This window comes from Pelodiscus sinensis, chromosome 4 (genome assembly GCF_052426305.1).
Source record: "Pelodiscus sinensis isolate ZL-2025 chromosome 4, ASM5242630v1, whole genome shotgun sequence".
Classification (NCBI taxonomy): Eukaryota; Metazoa; Chordata; order Testudines; family Trionychidae; genus Pelodiscus; species Pelodiscus sinensis.
This window is the reverse complement of record NC_143055.1, coordinates 2852924-2878746: the sequence shown is the minus strand read 5'-3', so window position 1 is coordinate 2878746 and position 25823 is coordinate 2852924. Positions and strand designations below refer to the sequence as shown.

The following is a 25823-nucleotide window of genomic DNA, read 5'->3' as shown; positions in this document are numbered from 1 at the left end:
GAGTAGCGTTTACACTGTGGAAGTGCCTACCTGCCCCCGTCGTGGACTGGGACTGTACTGCGCTAGGAGCTGTACAAACAGAACAAAAAGACCGTCTCTGCCCACAGGGGCCTGCTATTGTAAAGTAGAGACTAGTGAAATATCCTCAATACAAGGGTTTCCGTCCCTTCCAAAATGAGTGTTAGTGTAAATAATTCTGGCTAGTCCTGTTTTCCACTTAAGCGTCTATGCCCTTAGCTGCACCCAGCAGCAATGAGTTCCACAGGTGATTCACACACCATGGGGAAAAGCTATTTCCTTTCAGCTATTTTGAATTTGCCACCTTTCAAGTTCACTGAACGCCTCCTGGTTCTTGAGATACGATGGAGCGGGGCGGAGAAATACCGGCCGGCGGGCTGGATCTGGTCCGCCAGGGTTAGATCCTGGTGGGCCACCCCCATATTGACCTGCACGACCACAGAGACAGTGATCAAGCCCCTGTGGGCCACGGACTGCTGGGAGCGGCAGGAGGAGGTGTCCTAATCCGCGCCACTTTCTGCTGCTCCCATTGGCAGTCCCGGTCCCTGCGGCCGTGCAGGTAAATACGGTCGCTGCAGCCTTCTGCCACCGTGTTATTGCCCACCCATCAGTTACGAGAATGAAGGTCCTCGCTCTCTCTTCTCTAGGCTGTTCGTTCTTTTATCGATTTTTACCAGGGCAGTTCATATTCCTCTACTTCATAAAATGATTCATCCCATGGCTCTTGGTAGCCCTGTGGCTCTGCTGTCCTGTCCCTGCACCTAATCCCTGCTGGGGAAGGGTGGAGAAGGGTAGGGGGCTGGCTTTCAGCACCCCTAGTGCACTGAGGGTGTGTCTACACTGCACCCGTAGCTGGCAATAAGCTACGCAATCTGAGCAACGCACATTGCATAGCGTATTTGGAGTGTATTTCGAAACAGAGCACTATTCCGAAACATCCCTTACTCCTCGTGGATCGAGGTTTACAGGCACGTCGGAATAGCGCCGTTGCTTTCGAAAGAACGGGCTTGTTTAAAAGATGCGGAATAGCTATTTCCGGATACCGAAATACCGGACTATTTTTGAGATGTGATCAACCATATGGCACTCCGTGTAGACCAGTTTCTCAACTTTTTTTAAATAAAGTACCCCTTTTTCAAAAAAGAATTGTAATACCTACAATTTTCAGACACACACATTTTTTTTCTACCATTGCAACACATTTGTTGAAACAACGTAATCGTAGCCGGGCCAGCAATGAAATTTGTGGGTGTAAAAAGTACAAAAATAATAAAATGCTGTAAAACTTCAAACAAAAATTCAGTTTTCTCCAAATTTCAGTTGTGTTTGTGTATCCCTCCCCCACCCCATCCTAAGGGCACTGAGAAACACTGGTCTAGGCCACTGACGTATGTTGTGACAAGCGCAGTATAACGTTTTCCATATCGTTCTTCGCCCCTTTTCTGTGTAGTTTAGCAATTGGCTGGCTTTTCCGCCCCCAAGCGCCCTTTGACTAGAGGCCTGTGTGGCGTTGTCTAGTAGACGGTGTTTGCAAAAATGGACTTTTGGTCCTGCCGAAAATTCTAACATTTCGACACGAGTTTTCATCCCAAACTGGAACAACAGTCAGACTATCAAAGAAAGGAGAGAGCAGAAGACACTGATCCAAAATGTTTCAAATCAGAAATGCTGCATCGAAAAGTGTCAACATTTCCGCGACTGCCTGTGAACTGTCTCGGACACAGCCAGGCGTTGGTCACTGGGTCGCAGAACCGGCCAAGGGGGGGGCTCCTGTGATCAGGGCAGCTGGGATCCTGGTGGGGAGAGAGTTTAGCTCTGCAAGGGCCAAAGATGAGCCAGCATCTTCACTGTAGCTAGGAGGCTGTTGGTCTCCTCCCTGGACCAGGAAGGAGAGGGCATATGCCCCCACAAATATGTTTGGTGGTGCCCTCGCCACCTTGAGATGTCATTGAAGTTCATGTAGGAGGGGGGCTGCTCTGGTACTTAACGTGTAACCCCATGGCTGTTTTTTTGGATAAATCCGAAAGCCTGGATCGGGTTCTAGCTCTGGAATTATATTTCTGCAGCCCACGGAGATGTCCCAAAAGCGGCCTCCCTCCCACTGTGAAAAGGCTGGTGGGTACGAAAGAGAGCGAGAGCCAGCAAACTGCGCTCTTTTGGATGGAATCGGAGCTGGTCAGCTGTGTGTCATAGGCTCTGCACTGCCCGCGGCGATTCTCCCGTAGCTCAAACATGCAGGGGGCCATGCGTGTGGGGCAGGGAGATCTACCCCCGTTAGCACCATGCCGATTCAGATGACAGCGGCGTGCAGTTCGGTGGTGACACTGCCAGGTGCACGGGGACTTGTTACAGCAGGGGAGAGGGCGTGCAAGCGAGCCCCAGAGAGCTGGTGCGGCCCAGCCCTGCAGGGTGCGCCCGTGCCTGGCTCCACCAGCCATTCCTCCGGCGGCCAGAGCCGCGCTTGCGCGGGGCTCGTCCGGAACGCGCCCTCCCTCCCTGCCCCCTGCCCGCGCCTCGCCGCCTCGGATCCATTAGTCCTGACATGTCGAGCCACCATTTCTGTAAAGGTCACAACCTGCCCAGTGGGCCTGCGCTGGCCTCAGTGTGTTTGCACATCTGCGAGCGCCGGGCCCAGCGAGGGGCGGGGGGAGCTGGAGGGGGGTGGAATCCTCCACTTTGCGCTTTGCCAGATTTCAGACCCTGCCCCCCCGAAAGGGGGGGTGTCTCCTCCCACCCCGGCCCGACCAGCCCCCGCGGCAACCACAAGCCAGGCGCTGACGCGGCCGGAGGGGAGGCCCCGCTACGAAGGCGAAACGTCCGTCGGCCTCTCCCCCCCACGCCGGCGGGGCTGCTGCCAGTGCAATTAACGAGGGTGCACGTCCGGCCCCGCCCACAGCCCGCTGCACGCCAGGGCTGGGTGACTTCATCCGCCGTGGCCGTGGTGCGACACGCTCGCTCGCTTTAACACCCCCCCTCACTCCTCACACACACACTGCTCCCTGGGCGCGCTGCAGTCAGATCCGCCGGCGCGTTGGCGGCACGTTCCTCCTGCTGGCGCTCACTCGGCGGAAGGAAGGAGGTGGCCTTGTGCACCACCAGGGGGATTGTGCACCCAGCCGCCCCCAGGCATCCCGATGCACAGGTGGGGACAGGGAGGGGCAGCATTCGGCCTGTAGACCCGTGTTCCTGCGTTCGCATGGGCGGCCCCCCAGCTGAGATTCAGCTGATGGGCAGAGCGCCCGCAGCCAGGCTGTTTGTGTCTACCGCTGGTGCACATCCACACCTGCCGCGGTGCATGGAACAAAATTTGTTCCGCCCTTGGATGGAAAATCTCAGAGGAACATTGAAGACCCTTGATACCTGGTGGTGACCTGGGAGACGGCACGCCCCAGCTGGCCTGTCAGATGCCAGGGGGCAGCGTGTGGCCCTGGCGTTCGAAAAGCAAACGTTATTTGTGGGATCGGGCCGTCTGGAGCCCGAGTCATTGCTCACCGGTCTGCCACGCTCGGTGCTGTACAAAAGGAGGGTGCCGGCACCAAGAGGTCGCAGGCTAAATCTAGCACAAGGGGCAAGAGACAGATGCAGACAGAGGGAGGACGCTGCCTGGACACTGAGTCTACGGGTCAGCAGCTAGGCAGAGGTCGAGGTAGGCTGCAGGGCCGGCAGCTAGAAAAACCCTCGTTCCACTTGTCAGTGAAACACGCGTGATTGGGCTTCACTGCAACTCGCGCTCCCGATCCCACAGGGCAGACCCACAGTTTACCCTGAATGCAGCCTGGAGCCCGAGTGGGCATCTAAAAAGAGCTGGACCCTAGCACCGCAGCTGGACTCCGGGCTCAGATTTTGCCCATGGGGGGTTCATAGAGAAGCTGTCAGGAGACCCGTGGCTGGCAGCAAGGCCTTTGCCCTCGGTTTGTTTCGCAGGGTTTATAGCCGCGGCCCAGCCCGGGGAATTTCGGCTTCTCCTGGACCCAGCCCTGCGGCTGCCGCTCGGAAATCACACACCTCTCCAGGCCTGGGCTGGAGATGGCCCCAGAGTGTCACCCCCGAGACCTGGGACCGTTCAGGTCGCCATCCTGTCTTTGCAACTGGCTCCCACTGCAACGGACCAGGGCAAACGGACCAGACTGCTTCTGGCTTGCCCCCCCGCCACCCACCCCCATAAAACCAGGGGCATTTCGGGCAGCCATGTTGGGCTTCCCAAACATTTTCTGTGTCTCTCATTGCTGATTTGCAGCCCCCATGAGTGACCTTGCCATTAAGATCCTGCTGTGCCTCAGTTTCCCCATCGGCAAAAGGGAGCCTTCCTTTCACCCATCTTGCCCGCTCAGGCTGCCCGAGTGTCAGGGCCAGGACTGTGGCCAGCTATGTACCATACCTATCCTATCGGAGCCTCCAGGTGGGAGGAATGTCCCCCGGGAGAGGCGCTCTCCGTTCCTCTCTCTGGCCGCCCTCGCTGCCTGGTGCAAGTCGGTAGCAACTCTTCTGAAGCCAGGCACATCACAGCCGGGCGTAATGCCGGTGTGAGTGGCATGTCAGACCTCATGGTACTTTCTAGCCCAGCCCTGAGCAGGAAGCAAGGGAAAGCGGATGAAAAACATCCCGTCCTCAAGTGATCTACCCCATGTCCCACTGGGCTCTCCTTCTGCGCCTTCAATGCAGGGGTCCCTTGTGCATGGCCAGAGACACTCTGTGCCCTTCTCAGCTTACAAGGGTTCCTTGAATCTTACAACCCCTCCCTGCACAAACACACCCACACATCCCCTTTGGTTGCAGCACGAATCCTGACGTTGTTGGGCCAAACCAACATCCAGCATGAAGGAATATTGGCCGTGGCACTCGGCTGGACATCTGCTTCCTTCTGCTGGCCCACACCCGCTCCATGGCCCCCGTGCTCCACCATCTCCGTCCCTCCTTTCCCATCCTGTTTGGGCTCCTCTGGCAGTATAGGAAAAGGGCAGGGTGCCTTTAAACAGGCCTCAGTTGGAGTCTTATGTCCAGTTCTGGGCGCCGCATTTCAAGAAAGATGTGGAGAAATTGCAGAAGGTCCAGAGAAGAGCAACACAAATGATGAAAGGTCTAGAGAATGTGACCTATGAGGGAAGGCTGAAGGAATTGGGCTTGTTTAGTTTGGAAAGGAGAAGACTGAGAGGGGACATGAGAGCAGCTTTTAAATACCTAAAAGGGCATCACAAGGAGGAGGGAGAAAAATTGTTCCCTTTGCCCTTTGGGACAGGGCAAAAAGCAAGGGGCTTAAACTGCAGCAAGGGAGGTTTAGGTTGGACATTAGGAAAAACTTCCTGCCTGGCAGGGTGGTTAAACACTGGGATAAATTGCCTAGAGGGGTTGTGGAATCTCCATCACTGGGGATATTTCAGAGCAGGTTGGACACACCTGTCCGGGATGGTCTAGACGGTGCTTGGTCCCGCCGTGAGGGCAGGGGACTGGATTGGATGCCCTTTCAAGGTCCCTTCCAGTTGTGCCATGTGCCATGCTCGCTGGCTGGCTCTCCGGAGCTCTGGGGTTGGAGCAGGCTGGGGCCAGGGCCAGCAGCCACATTGGGAGGGGGGCCGAGACCAGCTGGCCACAGTGTGTGGGCGGAGGAGCATGGGCTCTGGTGGGCGGGTTTTCCTGGGGCAGTGTGGTGGAAATCTCCCCTCCGAGTACGGGCGTGGTTCAGTTCCACTGAGCTGGGGAGACTGACACCCCCCGTGTGAGAGACCAGGCCAGCCCATTTGTAAAGATGTTTCAGCACTGGTGCTGTTCCCCCTCCAAGCACTCTGCCACCTGGCTGACCCTGGTAGCCTCTCCGTGGGGCCCGTGGCCGGTTCTTTACCTTGCCCTCAATCGTGGAAGGCATTAGAGGCAAAGCCAGGAGCAGAAAGCACCACGTGTCCATGCAGTTTCCACAGAAGCCGACTGGAATCGTGCTCCAGATAAAAGCAGCTGCAGCTCCGAGCTTGGGGAGCACCTAGGCACTCCCTGGAGCGAGCCCTTGTGCGCGGCCAGAGACACTCTGTGCCCTTCTGAGCTTGCAGTGTCGGAGACAAGACAAAGGGATCAGCTGGTGCTGCGTCTGGGAGATGGGGACCTCTGACAAGGAGATCGAGGGACTTGACCAAGGACACACCACGAGGCGGTGGCAGAGCCTGCTCTTCTGCATACACACCTAGCATCCTAATCCAACCTTCTTGGACTCCCAGCAGCGTTCCCTGTAAGCTGAGCACTAGGAGAGATTCCGGTGCCGCCCAGCTGATTAGCAGAGCGCCCACTGCTGGCAGCGTGGGTTCCGATGGGTGGTGCCCATCTGCACACACCTCGGTGCACAAAACAAAATTTATTCTGCACACAGATGGAAAAAATGTGGAGGAACATTGACTCCCACCCTCTGCCTAGTTCTGCCATAGCCAGTAGTGTCTTTGCTGCCTCTCCACTCGCTCTGTATCGCTCCGGCCCGAACCCGAGTCCCCTTCTCGAGGGGGTGCTCAGAGTCCTTCCATTTCTACAACCCCATTACCTCGCAGTTCTGCCCAGCCACCGGCCTCCCGTACTGCAGGCTGGCGGGGCGGTGTGGGGGCCCTCCCCCCCAGGCGTTGCCCCCCCCTCGCCTTTGTCTCTTTTCTCCCCAAGTGACCATTCCTCTGATTATTTCCCTCCCCACGTTTTCCTTTGCTGCTCCGGCGGCTTCCCTTCCCCTGGGAGGTTTTGTTGGGGCCTTTTCTTCTCTCCTCGCCAGCCCTTCTTTAGAAACCACGCACAGGAGCGAGGAGGCGATGGAGCAGGCGGCCGGTGCAGGCCTTGCCGATCTCTAAAAGCGGCCCCGGCTCCGAGCCACCTGGCACACACTCGCCGCCAGGCCCCATTCTGGAGACTCACAGCCCCCCGGGCAGCGGCTGGGGGGGGCAGCTCCTTCCCACCGAGGCCTGAGGGCTTGGGGAGGGTCCGCTCCAGACAGCGGGGCTGGTGCCTGAAAGCTGCTGCTCTCTCTGTCCAAGCCTAGAGCCCATCTGAGCCTCGTGCTCCGGTTCTCACTCCTCAGCTGTGCCCCTGGCTGGCGCAGCGGCCTCCGGCCAGCTTCTCCGTGTGCCCATCCCCCCGCCTCAGGCCTTGCTTGTGTTCCCCGGCCTCTTCGGCCACGGGACCGACCTGACCCTGTCGCTGTCAAGCCCAGACGTGGCTCCCCTTCTCCCCAAGCCCCTCGGTGCCGGGTTGCAGCCCCGTTGCTGGCTCCCACGCAGCCCCTGACGCCAGATGAAGCCTTTTGGTTTTAATCATCCAAGCAACACATGGATCAAGCCCTAGCTAGAGCCCCGGGGGGGCCTGCATTCCCCCCCTACTTTGCATTCCGGCCTGCCCCCCTACGGCCCACCCGGTGCTCCAGCTGGGGAGCAGGACTGGAGCACCCACCTCCACCTGGCAAGCCAGCCAGGGGCAGGGCCCGGGAGCATGGCCAGGGCTTACCCCCCGTCCCACCTGTCCCACTCTCCCCACCTCCTATTTTTGTCCATCAACCTCAAGTCGGGACTCACCCAAGGGGGCCCTTCTGGCTACATCACTGCTAGAGCAAAGGCCTCATTTTGACAGGGGATGGAGCATGTGGGAGCCAGGGGCCAAGTGCCTAATCCAGCTACAGGACTGTCATCCGGAGATCAGGCCAATTGCGCCCGTTAGGAAACACTGCCAACCCTTCCTGTTTGGAAAGGCATCTGCTCCGTAGGAATGGCATTCCCAGCATTGACACCCCTTCAGCCAGTAACCCTGGAATATTTTAAATAAAAAGGCGGGGTAAAAATATTTAAATAAATTAAGCAAAAATAAATAACCCCCCGCCCCCAGCCAGCTAACAAATCCCAAAGGAAAATCCCAAAGAAAATCACACACACTCTCCATCCCGGGATGGCCCTGATAAGACCGAAGAGCCAGAATTTCCACGAAGTCTGCGACTCCTATGGATTTTGTGCAAGACGCTCAGAACGGGGATGAAGATCGGGATAAAATCCTTAGACAGGCCTGTGTCCTGAGAGGGATGGGAAAGAGGAACAGGTTAAAGGATCGGTCCCGAGAGGTGTTCCAGGTGTATGTGCTGTTTGGAAGAAAGCACAGAGAGAGGCAAACAGCGGACGCAGGAGGGTGGGAAAGGACAGGATAACAAGCTACGTGCGCAGAGGCAGGCCAGTGTGGCTTAGGGTGTCTCCTAGCCGCTGTGAGGATGTCGGTAGCCAGCACTGTGACGTAGTGGGGGTACCTGGCTGGTTTCTATGCTGCTGGCTCTGGGGGAACCCCCACTGGCTGCCCTGGGTACCACGACCCAGCAAAACAGGATGAGTCACTATGCAAACCAGTGGCCAGACACCCCCCATGGAGAGGAACAAAGGAAGGTGGAATGCTGCCTTGGCTGGGGGGCAGGGCTGGAAGTTAGTGAGTTGGTTGGTGGCTGTCTGTGAGGATGGATGAGACAGCCTAGGGAGAGGAGCTGGAGTTTAGGGGCCCAGTCTCCCCCATCTCAAGGGGGCCTGAGGCCTCCTAGCCCAGTTCCTGTAACCAGATTACATCTGTGCTGCGCTGTGCTGGAGGAGCAATAAACCACCCTCAATTCCACTGGCTGGTACAGTCTGTTTGTGCCATTTCGGGGTGCAGGAGACGGGGAACCCCCAACGTGCCGTCACACTGGTGTCAGAAGTGGGATGCACTGCACCCCGTGGATGGAGCTTCCAGCGGCAAGCGACAAGGCGCAGTAGAAGCAAGAGCCCTGGAGCCAGGCGTGCTGGAGACAGAGCGAAGCGGTTCCTGGGAATCGTGGGGCGCTGCAGCACTAGACTGGTGAGTCTGCACCGAGGGGCCCAGCGGCCAGATGGCCTACGCCCGACTCTTGAAGGCAAAGCTGGTGGGGCTGTGCAGAGAGAGGGGCTTGCCTGTGCAGAAAGCAACCAAGGCCCAGCTGATTGCCCAGCTGGAAGATAATGACCAGCCACAGGGCCAGGATCTTGTCCCCAGGGGAAGCAGCCAGACCCCCCCTGAGAGTGTGTCAGGCTCAGAGAGGGGGAGGAGCGCTGGAACCCAACGGAGAGATGAGACAGCGTCTCCCGGGAGGCCTGCAAGCCGTAGCCCATCTAGGGCAGGGGCCAGCCCAGCGGAGCTGCGGCGGCTGGAGATCCAGCTGCGGATCAGGGAATTGGAAGTAGAGGACCGAGAGAAGGACCGCCAGGACCGAGAGAGGGACCGCCAGGACCGAGAGAGGGAGCGCCAAGATCGAGAGAGGCAGCGGCAGCATGAGCTGGCCATGGCAGAGCGGAGAACCGGCGGGGCACCGGCTGCGCCAAGTGCGGATGGGCCCCAGGGTCCCAGGACTGCCAGACGCTTGGAGAGGCTCGTGGTGGCCCAACTGAAGGACATGGGTGACATAGACGGGTTCCTCAGTGCCTTTGAGAGGGCCTGTGGACTGCAACGGGTCCCCCCAGCTGACTGGCTGCAGGAGCTCGTCCCCGCACTGAACCAGGAGGCGGCCGGAGTGCTCAGTCAGCTGGAGGACCTACAGCCAGGGGATTACAACCGAGTCAAGGAGGCCCTGCTGCACAAGTTCGGGCTGACCCCCGAGATGTACAGGAAGAAGTTCCGGGGGGTACAGAAAGGGCCACGGGAGACCTATGTGGACCTGGCCTCCCGCCTGGCGCAATACTGCCGCAAGTGGGTGTCTGGAGTCGGAGCCCAGACCGCAGAGGAGCTGCTCAAGCTGGTCATGATGGAGCAGTTCTATGAAGCGTGCCCACCCAAACTGAGGCTGTGGCTCAAGGACCGGAGACCAGAGAACCCCCAGGAGGCCGGGAGACTGGCGGATGAGTTCACGGAGAGCCGGTCCGGGTGTGAACGGGAGTCCCGGAGAGAGAGGGAACCGCGCAGAGACCGGATCTCGGCTGAGCGACGGAGGGAGTCAACTACGGGGCGAGACCAAGGAACAGGTCATCTGCGCCCCAGAGAACCAGCCAGGGCCTGGACAGAGACAGCCCAAAGCCTAACTTGCCATCGCTGTGGGCAAAAAGGCCACAAGAGGGCTCAGTGCACCAGGTCCCAGGACCGGGGACTTTCCAGGGTTAACTGGCTGGGGCGGGAGGAAGGGCAGGCTGTCCCAGAGGCAGGGGCTGGCAGGCAAACCTCAGCTCAGAGAGAGGGGAAGGATGCTCAGTGCACCTCCCCTGGGAGGTCTGATTCTCAGGAGGCGGATTTCTCCGTGCACCGGGTGGGGGCAGGACGGCCCCTGCGGAGCGAGTGCCTCATACCCCTGGAGGTGGATGGTAGGAAGGTGACGGGCTTCTGGGACACGGGGGCGGAGGTGACTCTGGCCCGATCCGACATAGTGGCCCCGGAGCGGATACTACCCCACGCGCAGCTGACCCTGAAGGGCATAGACGGGTCCCCGTTTAAGGTGCCTGTAGCCCGGGTGCATCTGAAATGGGGGGCGAAGGAAGGCCTCAAGGAAGTGGGGGTGCACCCGCACTTGCCCACCGAGGTGCTGATGGGGAATGACCTAGAGGAGTGGCCCCATGAATCCCAGCGGGCTCTAGTCACTACCTGGAGCCAGAGCCAGCGGGGGGCTGACAACGTAGGTCCAGGGAAGGACTCCTGGCAGCGTCCTCAGGGTCCCATCCCAGTGGACACGGGGTCCAGCCAGGCTGGGACTCCGGACCTAGGCAAAGGTGGGGAACAGGTCCCGATCCCTGCCTCAGCAGCTGAATTCCAGGCTGAGGTGCAGGCAGACCCCTCCTTGCAGAGGCTGAGGGACCAGGCTGGCCTCCGTGCAGCTCAGCCCCGGGGGAGAGGTGGCCAGGAGAGATTCCTGCGGGAGCGTGGGCTCCTGTTCCGTGAGTGGCTCCCCCCCAGGAAGGCGAGGGCATGGGGGGTCCAGCGGCAGCTGGTCGTCCCCCGAAAGTATCGCCTCAAGCTGCTGTATTTGGCCCACGATTCCCCCATTGGGGGCCACCGGGGGATCCGGAGCACCCGGCTGAAGCTGCTCCAGCACTTCTATTGGCCGGGAATCTTTACAGCCGTGCAGCGGTACTGCCGGTCCTGTGACTCCTGCCAGAGGGGCGGGAAGGCCCAAGACAGGAGGAAAGCGGCTTGGGGGGCTCTACCCCAGATAGACCCTCTGGGCTTGCTGAGAGAGTTATGGGAGGGGAAGTCCTCCCTGGATGGAGCATCGGGGGTGGAAGCCGCCCTGGCTGTCCAGAGAAGGCTCGCTGGGCTCATGGCCCCAGCCCGAGAGACCCTGGCCAGAGATCAAGGCCAGTGGAAGGGTGGGTGTGACCCCCGAGGACAGGCCTGTGCCAGTCGCCCTGGAGCGGGGCGGCGAGTGGACAGAGGGAAGCCAATTCATGTGGGTCCTCGCCACGGCCGGCCCGAGTCAAGGGGAGCACCCATGTCCCCGGGGCGGGTTCCCACGCAGAGGACCCGAACTTCCCTAGGTCACGAGCGGAGTGACCCTGCTCAGTTCGCTCTCGGAGGGGGGAGAACTGTGACGTAGTGGGGGTACCTGGCTGGTTTCTATGCTGCTGGCTCTGGGGGAACCCCCACTGGCTGCCCTGGGTACCACGACCCAGCAAAACAGGATGAGTCACTATGCAAACCAGTGGCCAGACACCCCCCATGGAGAGGAACAAAGGAAGGTGGAATGCTGCCTTGGCTGGGGGGCAGGGCTGGAAGTTAGTGAGTTGGTTGGTGGCTGTCTGTGAGGATGGATGAGACAGCCTAGGGAGAGGAGCTGGAGTTTAGGGGCCCAGTCTCCCCCATCTCAAGGGGGCCTGAGGCCTCCTAGCCCAGTTCCTGTAACCAGATTACATCTGTGCTGCGCTGTGCTGGAGGAGCAATAAACCACCCTCAATTCCACTGGCTGGTACAGTCTGTTTGTGCCATTTCGGGGTGCAGGAGACGGGGAACCCCCAACGTGCCGTCACACCCTGGCACAACCCCACCTGACCCTCTGGCTGGTACTCGGTCCCCAGCTGCTCTCTCCGGTCCCCAGGTGCTCGGTAGACGCACCCAGAGAAGTAAGGACCGCAGCGTGGGCAGAGTTAGTCAAAAAACGTATTTTCGAGGCACACACAAATTGTTCTTTTCTTTCCAAAGTTGGTGGGTGAATGTTTCTGATTTCCCCCCAAATCGGCTACCTACGGTGATTTGTTTTATCGGCAACATCTAAAAACCAAACCGTCTTCAGCTGATGAGCAACGACACGTTCAGCCTTTCGACAGCCGCAGCGATATTTTTATGAACAGATCATAGAATCCTAGAACACTCGGACTGGAAGGGACGTCGAGAGGTCATCAAGTCCAGTCCCCCGCCCTCACGGCAGGACCAAACACCTCCAGACCATTCCCCAATGAATATCTGTCCAACCTGCTCTTCAATATCTCCAGTGATGGAGATTCCACAACCCCCCTAGGCAATTTATTCCAGTGTTTAACCACCCTGACGGGTAGGAATTTTTTCCTAATGCCCAACCTGGTTCCATTGGTGGGAAAATTTTCTTGTTAATCAAAACCAACTGGTTTTTGTAGCAAAAAATGTTAAGAAAAAAATTGTGAACCAGCTTTGCGTCCGTGCATTGGTTCTCCTGAAACCACACACGTGTGTGCTACGGCACATGCCTCTTACGGGGCCGAAATGAGGTCTCTCCCATGCAAGTTTTCTCTCCTCTGGCACAGTCTCACTCATGCTCTCTGCTGAAAAGCAGATGAAAGAGGATTTCTCCATGCCTGGGGACTTCCCTCCTTTAGCCACCTGTTGGAGATGAGCACGGCTCTAGCTTGCCAGCTTTGGGCTTTGGTGTGTCCCGCACAACGGTGCCCAGAGCTGCCGCACACATGGGGCAACCTCAGCGCGCCGAGGACATAACAAGGCCACGCAAAATAGAACATGGACCCTGATCACGCCAGGCTGAAAATCCATCGGTGGGAGGGACAGTAACGGAGTGGCAGGAAGAAGAGGGGAGGAAGGGAGAGAGAGAGAGAAGACAGAAAATGCACCGAGAGGAAGATGGAAATGTAAGCAAAGAGAATGAGACAAAAGTGAGAAGGAAAGAGAGAAAGAGACCCCCCCCCCTGCACCGGAAGGCACCAATTCCAATAATTAAGGGGCTGAACTGTTAGGAGAAAAAGGCCTGGACGCCGAGGCGGCACGGCTGGCTGGCTGGGTGGGTGGGCTGTGATTTTTGTGGCGACGGGGGAGCAAGGCGAGAGGGGAGAGAAAGCTGCCAATTCCGCCAAAGGAGAGGAGGGGGAACAAATTATAAAAAAAGAAAGAAAGTCTTTCAACCTGGCCTTTCCACACACCCATCCCCAAATTCACAGCTCCTGTCACTTGCAATCTCCATTAGCCCTGACAATCACGCACTATTAACTCCCCTTGGGGCAGGAGGAGGGGGGAGAGCCGAGGAAGGGGGGGGGCGGGCAAAGTAGCAAAGGAAATTGACTGTGCTGACAAAGAGGACAACCAGCCCAACTACACCAAAGCACTAATTGTTTCCAATCATCCCTCCTCTCCCCTCCCCGTCCTCGCCCCCCCTTCCCTGGCATCTCTAGGGTGGGTCCTCTCTTCAGTGGGGGGGTCGGAGAGGCCTGACGGGGAGGTTAGGGCTCGGGTGCAAAGTGCTCGTTTCTCTCCGGAAGGATTGGCCGCGCGGCTGGCTGCGACCCAGGCTCAGCCCACGGGGGCGGCTCGCCCCTCGGCCTCGCGGGATCGGCCGCTCGCGGCTCCGGATCGCCCCTGCTCCCCACCGGGACGGGTGAAAGTGTGTAAGCGGGAGGAGAGGTGAAAGAGGGGGCAGGAGCCGCGAGGCCGCCTCGTGAGCCTGGGCGTAGGGAGAGAGCTGCCGTTCCCCACGCGAAATGGACCCCCTCCGCCCCCCCGTCACGGAAACAGACCCACGGAGCAGCTAATAACAGAGAGAGTCCAAGGAAACAGCCCGGTGAGGGTGGCACCAGCAGCCGCCCGCCAGGACTGGTTTGCGAGGGCCCCGGAGCCGGCCTGCGCCCACACAGAAGCTCCCTGGTTTGCCTCTGACTGGACCTAGAAGGATCCTTGGAGGGCAGGCTGGGGCCCACAAAATTTGGCCTACGGGCCCGTTTCTCGGGGAAGCCGGGCACTTCACCTCGTCCCCTGACTCCAGCAGCTGGGGCTTTAGGGCAAGATTCACAATGCAGCCCTAAGAACTGGAGAGGTTAATGGTAAAACCAAAACCAACCCCCCCACCCAATTATCTTGCTTCCCCTGCCAGAAGCTGGCTCCTTTCAGCCTGTCCTGCCCGTGGCGTGGCTGGCGGGTCTGCCGGCTCTCCCTGCGCCACGAGGGGACAGAAGGGAGCGCTCTCTGTCTGGGAGGGGGGTTGTTCCACGCTCGAATCCTGGCCCTGCTGCAGGGACTCCGGGCCCACGTCTCCTTTACCCCAAGGCCTCGTGACACTCAAAGGGGCTTCAACGTGCGTGCCCCCCACTCCGGGGCCCCCATGAATGTGTGGGGCCAGTCACTGCGCTCCGCTCTGAACAGCAGACATGACGCAAACACTGTAGCCATGGCCTGGGACTCAAACTTGGGTCCCCCTCCCACCCCTGCTCTGACAGCCCTAAAAAGAGAGTCACCAATAGCAGTACGGGGCCCATGACACACAGTTTCCATCCCGCTTTGGGCGACGGTATGCATACACCCTGCACAACCACAGTCCACATGTAGGCCCCCCACACACTAGGAGCACACCTACATTGCACAAACACCCTCGTGACCACGAGGGCCAGAGGCGGACCACCTGACTCGCGCTCACGCACCAGAGCTAAAAATAGCCATGTAGATGCTCACACGCAGGCTCAAGATTGGGCCGGGAGGTTCCCAGGGTGTCTCAGACCTGAGCTATTTTTAGCCTTGTAGCCCAGTTAAAACACTGATCCAGCTCCGACCAGCGGCGAGGTTTTTTGTTTGGTTTGGTTTTGCCATGTCGACGTACCTGCTCTATCCCCAGCTTTGCCACTGACCAACTGAGTGCCCTTGGGCAAGTCCCTTTCTGTCTCGCCGTGCCTCGGTTTCCCCAGTTGCGAAATGGGGAGGTGGCTCCCGACCAGCCTGTGTGAAGCACTGGGGAATTCTACAGAGGCACGCTGACACTTCGGCGCAGCCGACGCCTTACATGCCAAAACGTAGCCGTTTCCATCCTGCAAGGAGCTGAGCGCCCTTCACAAACAGAGACCAGGACACTCGGTATCTCGCAGGCCCAGCCCCGCGTCGATGCCGTGACGTCGGACACTCCAGAAGACGCTGGACGTTTTCTGCTCCACCGCCGGTGCCCCCCGCTTTCCCCAGAGAGGCCCGCGCCGGCTTCGAACTTTCCCGACGCTCCCTCAGCGACCAGCGCTGGCTTCTTAGGCAACCTGCCCATTGTGCGATGTGTCAGTTTGTGCAGCGCTGTCACACACATTGGCCTCTCCAAGCCGGCCGGACCCTGTGAAAGGCCCAACGGGGGGTCACACTCTATGCCACTAATTAAGGCCCGCAGTGGCCGTTTCCCAGACACACCTGCACGGTCATGTGACGGAGGCCCCCGAATGGCCGCGCGCCCAAGCGTGAAGCCAATGAGCTAGCCTGGAAAAAATGCGGGGCTCGCGGTCACGTTTTCTGTTGCACAAAACAGACTTGGGCCCGCGGCGAACTTGGGAGCGCCAAGTGGCCCCGTGGAGGAGACACTGCCAGGTCCAGCGGTAACAAAACCTAGGAAAGTCCTCCCGAAATTAGCCCCCGAAAACCGCTTTTCCTGACTGAGCTGTGGCAAGAAACGCTCAGCCTTTGGGGTGGGAATGTCCAGGCAAAGCTGATCTGCCACCAGACTTGCCCAGGCTGCTTTGGAAGAAGTCCTGAGACTGGTGGTTCTCAGCCTATTTGCCAATGTAGGCTGCAAAGGCAGCTGGCTCTGGGCTGTGTGATTCACAGCCACACACACGCCACATCCCACCCCCATGGCCCCGGGGGAAGTCACATGGGCTGCAGCTGGGTGCGGATTGGCTCACAGGCGGCCAATGGGTTGAGAACCTTCGACTGTAAGCTCTTTGGGGCAGGGGCGGTCTGTCTGCACACCGCTTGTACAGCACCTAGCGCAGTGGGGTCTCACCCTGCAGCCGTTCTGCAAATAATAAATAGTATGAGGAGGGCGAACATTGTCCCTACTTTTAAGGTGGAGTTTTATGGGAAGCCTGATCAGCTGAGCAGGGCTGTGCTGTGCCAGAACCCGAGTGCTGAAACTGGAGCAGGACTCACTTTGGGGAAACCGAGTCGCCGAGGTCTTGGGGGAACTCCAGCAACTGGTACCTGTTATGAACCCATTGGGAATAGCATGGCAAGCAACCCACAAAGCAGCTCCACTTGACAAACCAATTGGCTAGTAGTCCACTCCGAAGCGGAAACCTTCCCCTTTCGACTGGAGTCCCTACATGCCAACCTCAGACCAGCTCGCACTGAACTGGGCTCTATTTCCGTGGCACAGTCCTGGCTGTGGTATAAATAGCGGTGAGCCATTGGTTCCTCGGCTGCTCGCGTTCCAGGCTCTCTCTACGGTCCTTCCAAAAGGTATTTGCTCTCTTGCCTGAGAGCTTTTCCTTTCTCCCAAATTTTACCCGCCCCTTTCAATGGCCATCAAGTGGAATCAGTGGTCTTTTGCATTCTGCCTCCCGTGTTGACTGTACCTGCTTGCGGAGACCTTTGCTTTGACGGCATCCTTTATCAAGGCAGACGGTCATTTGACACTTGGCAGCACGCCTGTGCAATGTTCCCTCGAATTTTTTTTCTATCCGTATGTGGAATAAATTTTGTTATATGCACTGAGGCATGTGCAGATGTGCACCACCAGTCAAAACTCATGCTGCCGGTTGTGGGCGCTTTTCAAATAAGCTGGATGGCATTTGGATCTCTCCTGGGTGGCCGCCTGGGCACTCTGCCTACAGGGAACACTGCTCCCATGGGTGCTATGGATTATGGTCCATATTTCCAAGGCAACTGCGCATGCAGCCCTTTAATCGGCTATAGCTCCAGTCGGGGCCGGCTTGAGCCATTCCTACGCCCCAGGCAGCGGGCGCACGACACATGCCCCTTGATGTGCTATGCCCCTTAGTGCTGCCATCAGGCACCGCGTGGCCCCCGGTCCCAGGCCTGATGGCAGCTCTAAGAGGCGCCGCGCACCTGGGAGCGTAGCGCCCCTTACAGCTGCCATCCGGCACCCCCCATAGGTTGGCACCTCGGGCAGCTGCCCCGCTCGTTAATCCGGCCCTGGTTCCAGTGCGGCGTTATACGGAGAAGCGCCCGGCTTTGAGTGTGCCATTCATCTAGGCTTACGCTCTCCAGCTCTGGCAATGCCAGCTCATTCTAGGTTTCATACTGAAAATGGTCAGATTCGGTTTCAGAAATTGGTGTCACTGAATTGTAGTCACCTCTGCCTGCACAACACTGCCGCCCGACTTCTTTTCACTTTGTGGCTTCGGTTTGCTCCATGACTGTGGTTTGAAACCAGCTCCCACTTTGCTTCCAGTGTTCACGTTGGCAGAGCACTAATTTCCCGGTTTATGCAGAATGACGTTCTGGTTCATTGAGCTTCAATCCCTCTTCTGAGAGTCACTTTTGTCTCCATTCCTAGCCAAAGTCACAACTTGATCTCGGGTGGAGCCAGGCTTGGGAGCGACTCGGAACATTTTCCACGGAGCGTTTTTCCTGGGAAAGCCTCAATTCATTGAAATTGCAGGAAAGGACTGCAAAGTTTGGGCAAAGTTTTCCCATTTTGAAAAACAGGGGGAACCCCCCTAAATTGTTAAAACAGGACTTTCAACGTTTTTAAAAAAGTCTGTTTGGGTCAAAAGGACTTTTTGTTTCACAATGTAATTTAGAGTAAAAAGCGCAATGAATAAGTAAATGCACAAGAAGATTAACATCCAAATGAAACAGTTTTACAGGGGCTTTTTCAGGATTCTTGATTTGCTGAGAAGGGCTGAGATTTCGATTTTTCATTGCAAGTCGGGAAGGGAAAACTTTCCAATCGCTGAGATTCTCGTGGGAGGGGGAAACTGGCTTCCAGCCATTGGGGCTTGTTTTTGTGAATGGATCAAGACCCAACGCCTTTCCAAATCTGCTGCAGTCACATCCGCACGGTGGCCTTTCCGGTTCTCTGTCACCGTCGGGTTCTGGGAATTGCTCAGTGTGGCTGGCAGAAGGCAATGTTTGGAGGCCCTGCCTGGTTGTGGCTATAATCTGTTCGCAAGGGGTTCTCCTAGGTGTCTTCCGCCAAACGTAGGGACTGTTCACTGCAGAGGGAACTGGATGGGACCCCTGGCCCTGTGCCGTGCCAAAGGACAGCCGAGATGACCTAGAAGTCCCTCCTGGGCCTACGCGCCTCTCGGAACCATGCCGCACACCCTGTCCTCAGTTTACATGAATGCCACGAGGCTCGAATGTTTCGGCCTGTGGCCCACCCCCACCCAACTCCAGCTTTTCCACGGACCATCAGCCACCCTCCCGTGATGACGAAATGGTGCAGGAGCGGGCTGAGGGTTTCGGGTCTGGACGGGGGAAGGGTGCAGGAGCGGGCTGGGGGTTTCTGGTCTGGAAGGGGGGAAGGGTGCAGGAGCAGGCTGAAGGTTTCGGGTCTGGTCGGGGGAAGGGTGCAGGAGCAGGCTGGGGGTTTCGGGTCTGGTCGGGGGAAGGGTGCAGGAGCAGGCTGAAGGTTTCGGGTCTTGTCAGGGGAAGGGTGCAGGAGCAGGCTGGGGGTTTCTGGTCTGGAAGGGGGGAAGGGTGCAGGAGCAGGCTGAAGGTTTCGGGTCTGGTCGGGGGAAGGGTGCAGGAGCAGGCTGAGGGTTTCAGGTCTGGTCGGGGGAAGGGTGCAGGAGCAGGCTGGGGATTTCGGGTCTTGTCGGGGGAAGGGTGCAGGAGCAGGCTGGGGGTTTCGGGTCTGGTCGGGGGAAGGGTGCAGGAGCAGGCTGGGGGTTTCGGTTCTGGAAGGAGGAAGGGTGCAGGAGCAGGCTGGGGGTTTCGGGTCTGGTCAGGGAAAGGGTGCAGGAGCAGGCTGAAGGTTTCGGGTCTGGTTGGGGGAAGGGTGCAGGAGCCGGCTAGGGGGATGGGGTCTGGATGGGGGGGAAGGGTGCAAGAGTGGGCTGGGGGTTTCGGGTCTGGTCGGGAGAAGGGTGCAGGAGCGGGCTGGGGGTTTCGGGTCTGGTCGGGAGAAGGGTGCAGGAGCAGGCTGGGGGTTTCGGGTCTGGATGGGGGAAGGGTGCAGGAGCAGGCTGGGGGTTTCGGGTCTGGATGGGGGAAGGGTGCAGGAGCAGGCTGGGGGTTTCGGGTCTGGGAGGGGGAAGGGTTCAGGAGCAGGCTGGGGGTTTCGGGTCTGGGAGGGGGAAGGGTGCAGGAGCAGGCTGGGGATTTCGGGTCTGGGAGGGGGAAGGGTGCAAGAGCGGGCTGGGGGTTTCGGGTCTGGGAGGGGGAAGGGTGCAGGAGCGGGTTGAGGGGGTGGGGTCTCGGCATGGCGAGTGCACGTGAGGGAGATGGGGGTGGAGTCTGGACATGGTGGGATGGGGGACACTTTCCTTGCTCTGCATCCCCCACCACTCCTAGGCTCCCCCCCTCTCCTTCGCTGCTCCTATTGGCCAGGATTGCGGCCAATGGGAGCAGAGGGGAAAGCCGTTTCCTGTGCTACCGTTCCCCCAGCCAGCAGCAGCGCCAAGAGCTGCTTTCTGCCCGGGCGTGGCAGATCCCGCTCCGGAGCCTCGGGTCTTCCCAGCATGCCCGCGGGCAGCGGGTGCTCCAGCAATGTGCAGGGGAGGTGCAGGGCCGGCGCGCCAGGGCAGGGGAGCCCCGAGCCCACGGCCTGCCTGCAAGCAACAGCGCCTGACTGATGAGTTCTTGGCTACGCCGCATGCCCAGCCTCTGCGGGGCCCATTTCTCCTGAGAGCTTGCCAGCTGTTTCCAAGCCCCACCCAGCCATTACCAGGAGCACTTAGCACCTTCCGGCCTTGCTCCAGCTCCGGAAAACATCAGCAGAGCCCTGGAAACGCCAGCTGCCCGTTTGCAGAGCGGGGCGTATCCGGGCCCGGGGATAGCCCCAGCTCTGCAGGTTCAGGGGGCTAATCGACAGTCCTGCAAGCCCTGGCAAACCCACCGAGATTCACAGATTCCAAGGCAAGAACGTGAGAATGTCAGAACGGCCAGGCGGGGTCAGACCAACGGTCCGTCCGTCCAGCCCCGTGTCCTGTCTGCCCACAGGGGCCAACGCCAGGGGCCCCAGAGGGAGTGAACACACCCGGATCCCTCGCATGATCCCTCCCCTGTCGCCCATTTCCAGACAAACAGAGGCCAGGGACACCTGGCCGGGCAGGGAGGGTGCCCCAGCCTGTTTGTCAGCGGATGGGACTGGGTGACAGGGGAGGGATGGCTGGATGGTTCCCTGTTCTGTTCCCTCCCTCGGGGGCTCCTGGCCTTGGCCCCTCTTGGCAGACAGGACCCTGGGCTAGTGGGACCTTCGGTCTGACCCCGTCGGGCCGCTCTGATGTTCTCTTCCGGGGCCCAGCCCTGAATGCTGCCGGGCCTCGAACCGACTGGCACGGAAGGGTTTGCTGTTTTTCGGGTGAATGCCAGCGAACCACCGTTTCATTGTAGGCTCACACGGGCGCGGACACGTCTCCGTGGCGAGTCATTGGACCGTCCAGCCAGGCCACGCAAGGAATCGCTCCGCGGGGACTCGGCCGGTTGGAGGGGAGGAGCGTTAGTGGGTGTGTTTGACAATCCCCGTTTTCGTGGCGCGACAGGCGTTTAACGGCTTTGCTTCAGGCAGGGCGGCGGGTCTGGTGGGGATCCAATAGGGTGAAGGCGCCTTAGCTCCTCGAGGCTGAGCGAGTCCAGGAATCCGGGGCCTGTCCGTCCGGCAGTGCTGGGATGTTGTTGTGTGACAAACGGGACTCGTGGTAGTTTTCCTGTCACGCGCCCAAACCTTTTTTCATTTTTTCCCCACTTTTCACCCTCCGTGCCTCAGGGGGAAGGAGCAGCCCGGGTTAAAAAACAAAATCAGCGGCTAAACCACAACCAGGCTGGGTTATGATTAACCCTCCGTGTCCCCACCCTTTTGTGAAAAAATGAGAATTTCCTCCCAGACTGTGACTGACAAAGGAAGGGAGGGGGAGCTATTCCCTCCCTCCCCCCCATTGCAGGAAAAGTTGCCCAACTTTCCCTGGCCCCATGGAGCTGGGATTGAATGAGCAGCCACCTGCCCCAGGCTCCCAGCCGCAAGCTGCCTCTGAACTTGATCCCTCATCCTGTTGCCTCCTTGTTGTGAGCTCTCCCTGGCCCCGGGCGCCAACCCATCTGGTGGGGCCCAGCCTGTCCCTGCAGAGCCCAGCCCTGGCTGTTGACAGCAAACAGGAGCTGTTTGGCTGGACCAGTTCGGTTCAGCGTGAGGGGGGACAAATGCCCCCGAGGCAGAGTGTGGCCAGGCCGGTCTGGAGTCCCCTGGAACCGGACCAGGAGGTGGCAGCCCATGGGGCAAAGGGAAGCGTGTTGACCTCAGAGCGGTAGGGCACAACCTTCCTGCCCCCTTCCCTTTCCCCAAAGCAAGCTCCCAACCGGGCCCTGAGCTTGCACTTCACTGCACAGTGGGGGAAACTGAGGCACGGGGCGCTTCGGATCCCGCGCTGGTGAGTGTGAGCCGGGCACTCCTAGGTGTTCATTCCTGGTCGGGCGCCTACGGCCTCGGGCGCTGGCCTGGCTCCCTTGGCCTCAGTGTGGCCCGGCACAGGCAGCCCCTACCCTGAGACATTCGGCTGGATAAGGGCAGAGGCCGTTGGGATCTCAAAGGCCCCTGGGCTGGTGAGAAATGTCCCCACCGTTCTGTGCAGCTGCACTGAGTTACGGGGGCCGATTCAGCCCCTCTCCTGCAGGGAGCTGGGTGTGTCGGGCCTAAGCCCTTAGTGCCCACCATGTGAGGTGCACACCCGGCCAGAGCCCCCCCTCCCACACCAGCCAGTCTCCTGCCTCCCTCGGCCACTCAGCATTTCATGGTCACAGCAGGCCACTCAGCTCAGCTCCGCCTGTTCCAAACGCCAAGCCTGTAGCAGAGCATCGCCATCGGTTGTGTGCAGTGCGGGGCCCATGACACACGCACGAGCAGTTCTGATTCCATCCAGTGGTGGGGGGAGGGCTCTGCGTACACACAGGCCAGTGCCCGGGTGGACACAGGAGCTGCTGCATGGTTGGGGGGAGGGGGGGCTGGTTTGGTTTACAGACTTCAGCTCATCTCTTGCCCTGCTCCTGAAACAGGCTGAGCTGGGAGCAGGGGTGTTGGGGGAGTAGGGGGGGAAGGGGGTTACTCTGAGGAGCTGCTGGGCTGGGCTGACGTCAGCCTGGGAACTCTTCCCCGAGTTCTCCTTGGGCAAGGTTAGCCGGGAGGCATCTGCGAGGAGGGGGGTTGGGGTGCGGGTGGTGGGACACAAACATGCGGCCTGCGTGTGTCTGGAGGCAGATCGGAAGACAGACAAGTAAACAGGTGTGCACCCACGCAACACTAACTACACAAACAGAACCTGATCTCACACACACACACACCCCTACACACACAAACAGAACCTGGTCTCTCTCTCTCTCTCTCTCTCTCTCTCTCTCTCTCTCACACACACACACACACACACACCAAAGAAGACACAAACAGAACCTTCTCTCTCTCTCTCTCTCTCTCTCTCTCTCTCTCACACACACACACCAAAGAAGACACAAACAGAACCTGGTCTCTCTCTCTCTCTCTCTCTCACACACACACACACACACACACACACACACACACCAAAGAAGACACAAACAGAACCTGGTCTCTCTCTCTCTCCCTCTCTCTCTCTCTCTCTCACACACACACACACACACACCAAAGAAGACACAAACAGAACCTGGTGTGTCTCTCTCTCTCTCTCTCTCTCTCTCTCTCTCTCTCACACACACACACACACACCAAAGAAGACACAAACAGAACCTTCTCTCTCTCTCTCTCTCTCTCTCTCTCTCTCACACACACACACACACCAAAGAAGACACAAACAGAACCTGGTCTCTCTCTCTCTCTCTCTCTCTCTCTCTCTCTCTCTCTCTCTCTCTCACACACACACACACACACACACACACACCAAAGAAGACACAAACAGAACCTGGTCTCTCTCCCATCCACCTCCCACCCCACATCTCTGGGGGCTAACGAGAGGGGGGAGCGCTGAGCATTTTTCCAAGTGACTTTCCCACAGAATTTGGCCAGAGGCAGACACCTTTGCCAGCCAAAGTTTCTCACAGAGCAATCCGCTTTCTGGGCCCAGTTCTGTTCTCATTTACACGGGGTAGTTCTGGCGTCACTCCGGATTCACGCCAGGGCTGCTGAGAAGAGGCGCCGGCCCAGCACCCCTCACCTTGGGGCAAATGTCTTTTTACTTCAGTATGACACAGGGCCCCAGACTCGGAGCCTCGGTAGGACCGGGGGTGTGATAGGAAGCCACGGGACAGGCAAACCAGCCCCGCTGCCAAGGGGAGACGGGCCCCTGGCCCCATTCCAGGCCCTTTGGGGGGGCAGGGGGCAGCTAACACAAGCAGGAGGCAGGAAGCAGAGCTGAAAAGGTTCCCACCCCAGAAGGAGTTACAGACTCTGATCCAACAGACCCCTCCCCCCCCCAAAAGCGGGTGGTGAGCCCCCGTGAGCCTGCGATACAAATGCCTCAATCGCCAGGGTTGTCGGGGGGGAGGGTCTTTCTGTGCACCTCCCACAAACATGCCCCATGCCCCACACCTAGCCGAGGGGAGCCAAGCCACTTCAGGACAGGGGACTCGCCCCATTCCACAGCTGGGGAAACTGAGGCACAGAGCAGATTGAGTGACTTGCCCAGGGCCGCACGGTGAGTCAATAGCAGAGCAGGGGACAGATTCCCAGTGTCCGGGTCCCCCCACCTAGTCACTGCTCTAACCACTAGATGACACTGTCGGGTAGCCAGGGACAGCTCTGGCTCCAAGGCCGAACCCACACAGATGGGGGGGGGGGGAGCTCCAAAAATCTGAAGTCCCTGCAGGTCTCTGCTCCCACCCCGCCCCACTCTAAACCACCATCTTGGGGAACTGGGGGGGGAGAGGAGCATTCTCGCCAGCACTGCATGGCCCCCCCCCTGGCACTGCGCCCCCCCCCCCCGCCCTCCCGGGTACTCACTCAGCCTGGGGTTGGAGACGTAATTCCTGGTGACGGCCTGGACGTGCTCGTGGGCCCCTGCCAGGGCGGCTGGGTGCCTGCCGAGCGGCATCGCTACCTTGGCAGCCATGGCTGGGCACAGCTGGGGCGGGAGGAGCCGGGCTGGCCTCGGCAGGGGGATTTATAGCCGAGGGTCACGCTCCTTCTCCTCCCTGGCCGGCCCAGCCGGTCTGATCTGACCCTCCCTGGCTCTGCCGGCTGGCCCAGGCCTGGGCGAGACCTGCCCACGCGGGCCCTGTTGACTGTAAACTGCCAGCCCCACACCTGGCTGGCAGCCCAGCCCCGTCAGCAGGTGAAGGTCACCTGAGAGCTCCCACCTGGAGCAGTACTCTGCAGGGAGCTCTGTGTGTCAGGAGAGCAGGGTGGTTGTGTGTGCCGGGGTGTATGTGTGTAATTGTGGTGGGGTGTGTGTAGTTCTGTGGTGTGTGTGTAGCAGAGTGTGTGTGTTGAGCAAGTAGGGGTGGTTGTGTGTGTCAGGGTGTATGTGTAGTTGTGTAGCAGGGTGTGCATAGCTGTATGCCAGGAGAGTAGTGTGTGGCAGGGTATGTGTGATCGTGTGCTGGGGGATAAGGGGTGGTTGTGTGTGACAGGGACTGTGTGTAGTTGTGTGTCGGGGAGTAGAAGGGGGGTGCATGGCAGAGGGGTTGTGTCCACAAGAGGGTTGTGTCATTTTATGACGGAGGAGTAGGTGGTGGCTGTGGGTAGCAGGGGGTTGTATAGCTGTGTGCTGGGGGGTAGAAAGTGATTTTGTGGGTAGAGCAAGAGTTGTGAAATTGTCTGTGTTTGGGGGAGAAGATACATGTGTGTAGGTGCTTTTTTAATGTGTGTGCACGCAGGGAGAAGGGTGCGTAATTATGTGTGCTTGTGTAAGTGGTTTTGTGTGTGTATAGGGGAGCAGTGTGGTAAAGAAGGTGGTGGTGTGTGTCTGCATGTATAAGGTGCAGATTGTGAGGCAGTGTGGGCAGGAAGAGGCTTGTGTGTGTGTGTGTGTGTTTGTTTGTGTAATCGTGGATAGTAGTACAGTCAATCTTTGTGGACCTTTCAGCATAGCCCAGCAATCTGAGCACAGACCTGGGAGGGAGAAGTGAACTCTCTCTGCCACTGACTCTCTTTGTGGCCTTGGTCCTGTCACTTAGGGCTCAGGGATTCCCTGTCCCTGGCAGGCACGGTGGGGCAGATACAAGCGGCATGTACTGTGGACTGGGTCCCAGCACAGTCACAGTGCTCGGGCTGCCCTGGGGGCAAGGGCCATGTGAGACTAGACAACGCACCGGAGACTAGCGGGTACAGAACATCCAATCGACCATCACGCCCAGCATCCTTTCTTCCAACAGTGGCCAATGCCAGCTACCCCAGAGGGAGTGAACAGATCCGGGCTACTACTGAGAGACCCAGCCCCTGTCGGCCAAGCCAGGTAGCAACTTTAGTTTCTATGTGAAAGTGTTGTGAGAGCGCCCATCTGTGTGTGTGTGTGTGACTGTGTGACTGTGAAGGGAAGTGTACTATTCATTTGATTTCCCTGGGCAGGACAGGGGGGAGG

General features: G+C 58.8%; 1 protein-coding gene across 1 annotated transcript in view; it reads right to left on the bottom strand.

The window, feature by feature from the left end:
* Nucleotides 1-24505, bottom strand: part of ATP6V1B1 (ATPase H+ transporting V1 subunit B1) — a 56958-nt gene extending 32453 nt beyond the window's left edge. The window contains exon 1 of the mRNA XM_089777721.1: nt 24245-24505. Coding sequence (XP_089633847.1) covers nt 24245-24353 — 109 coding nt within the window. The 5' untranslated portion in view covers nt 24354-24505. The remainder of the gene's footprint in view (nt 1-24244) is intronic.
* Nucleotides 24506-25823: the final 1318 nt, after the last annotated feature.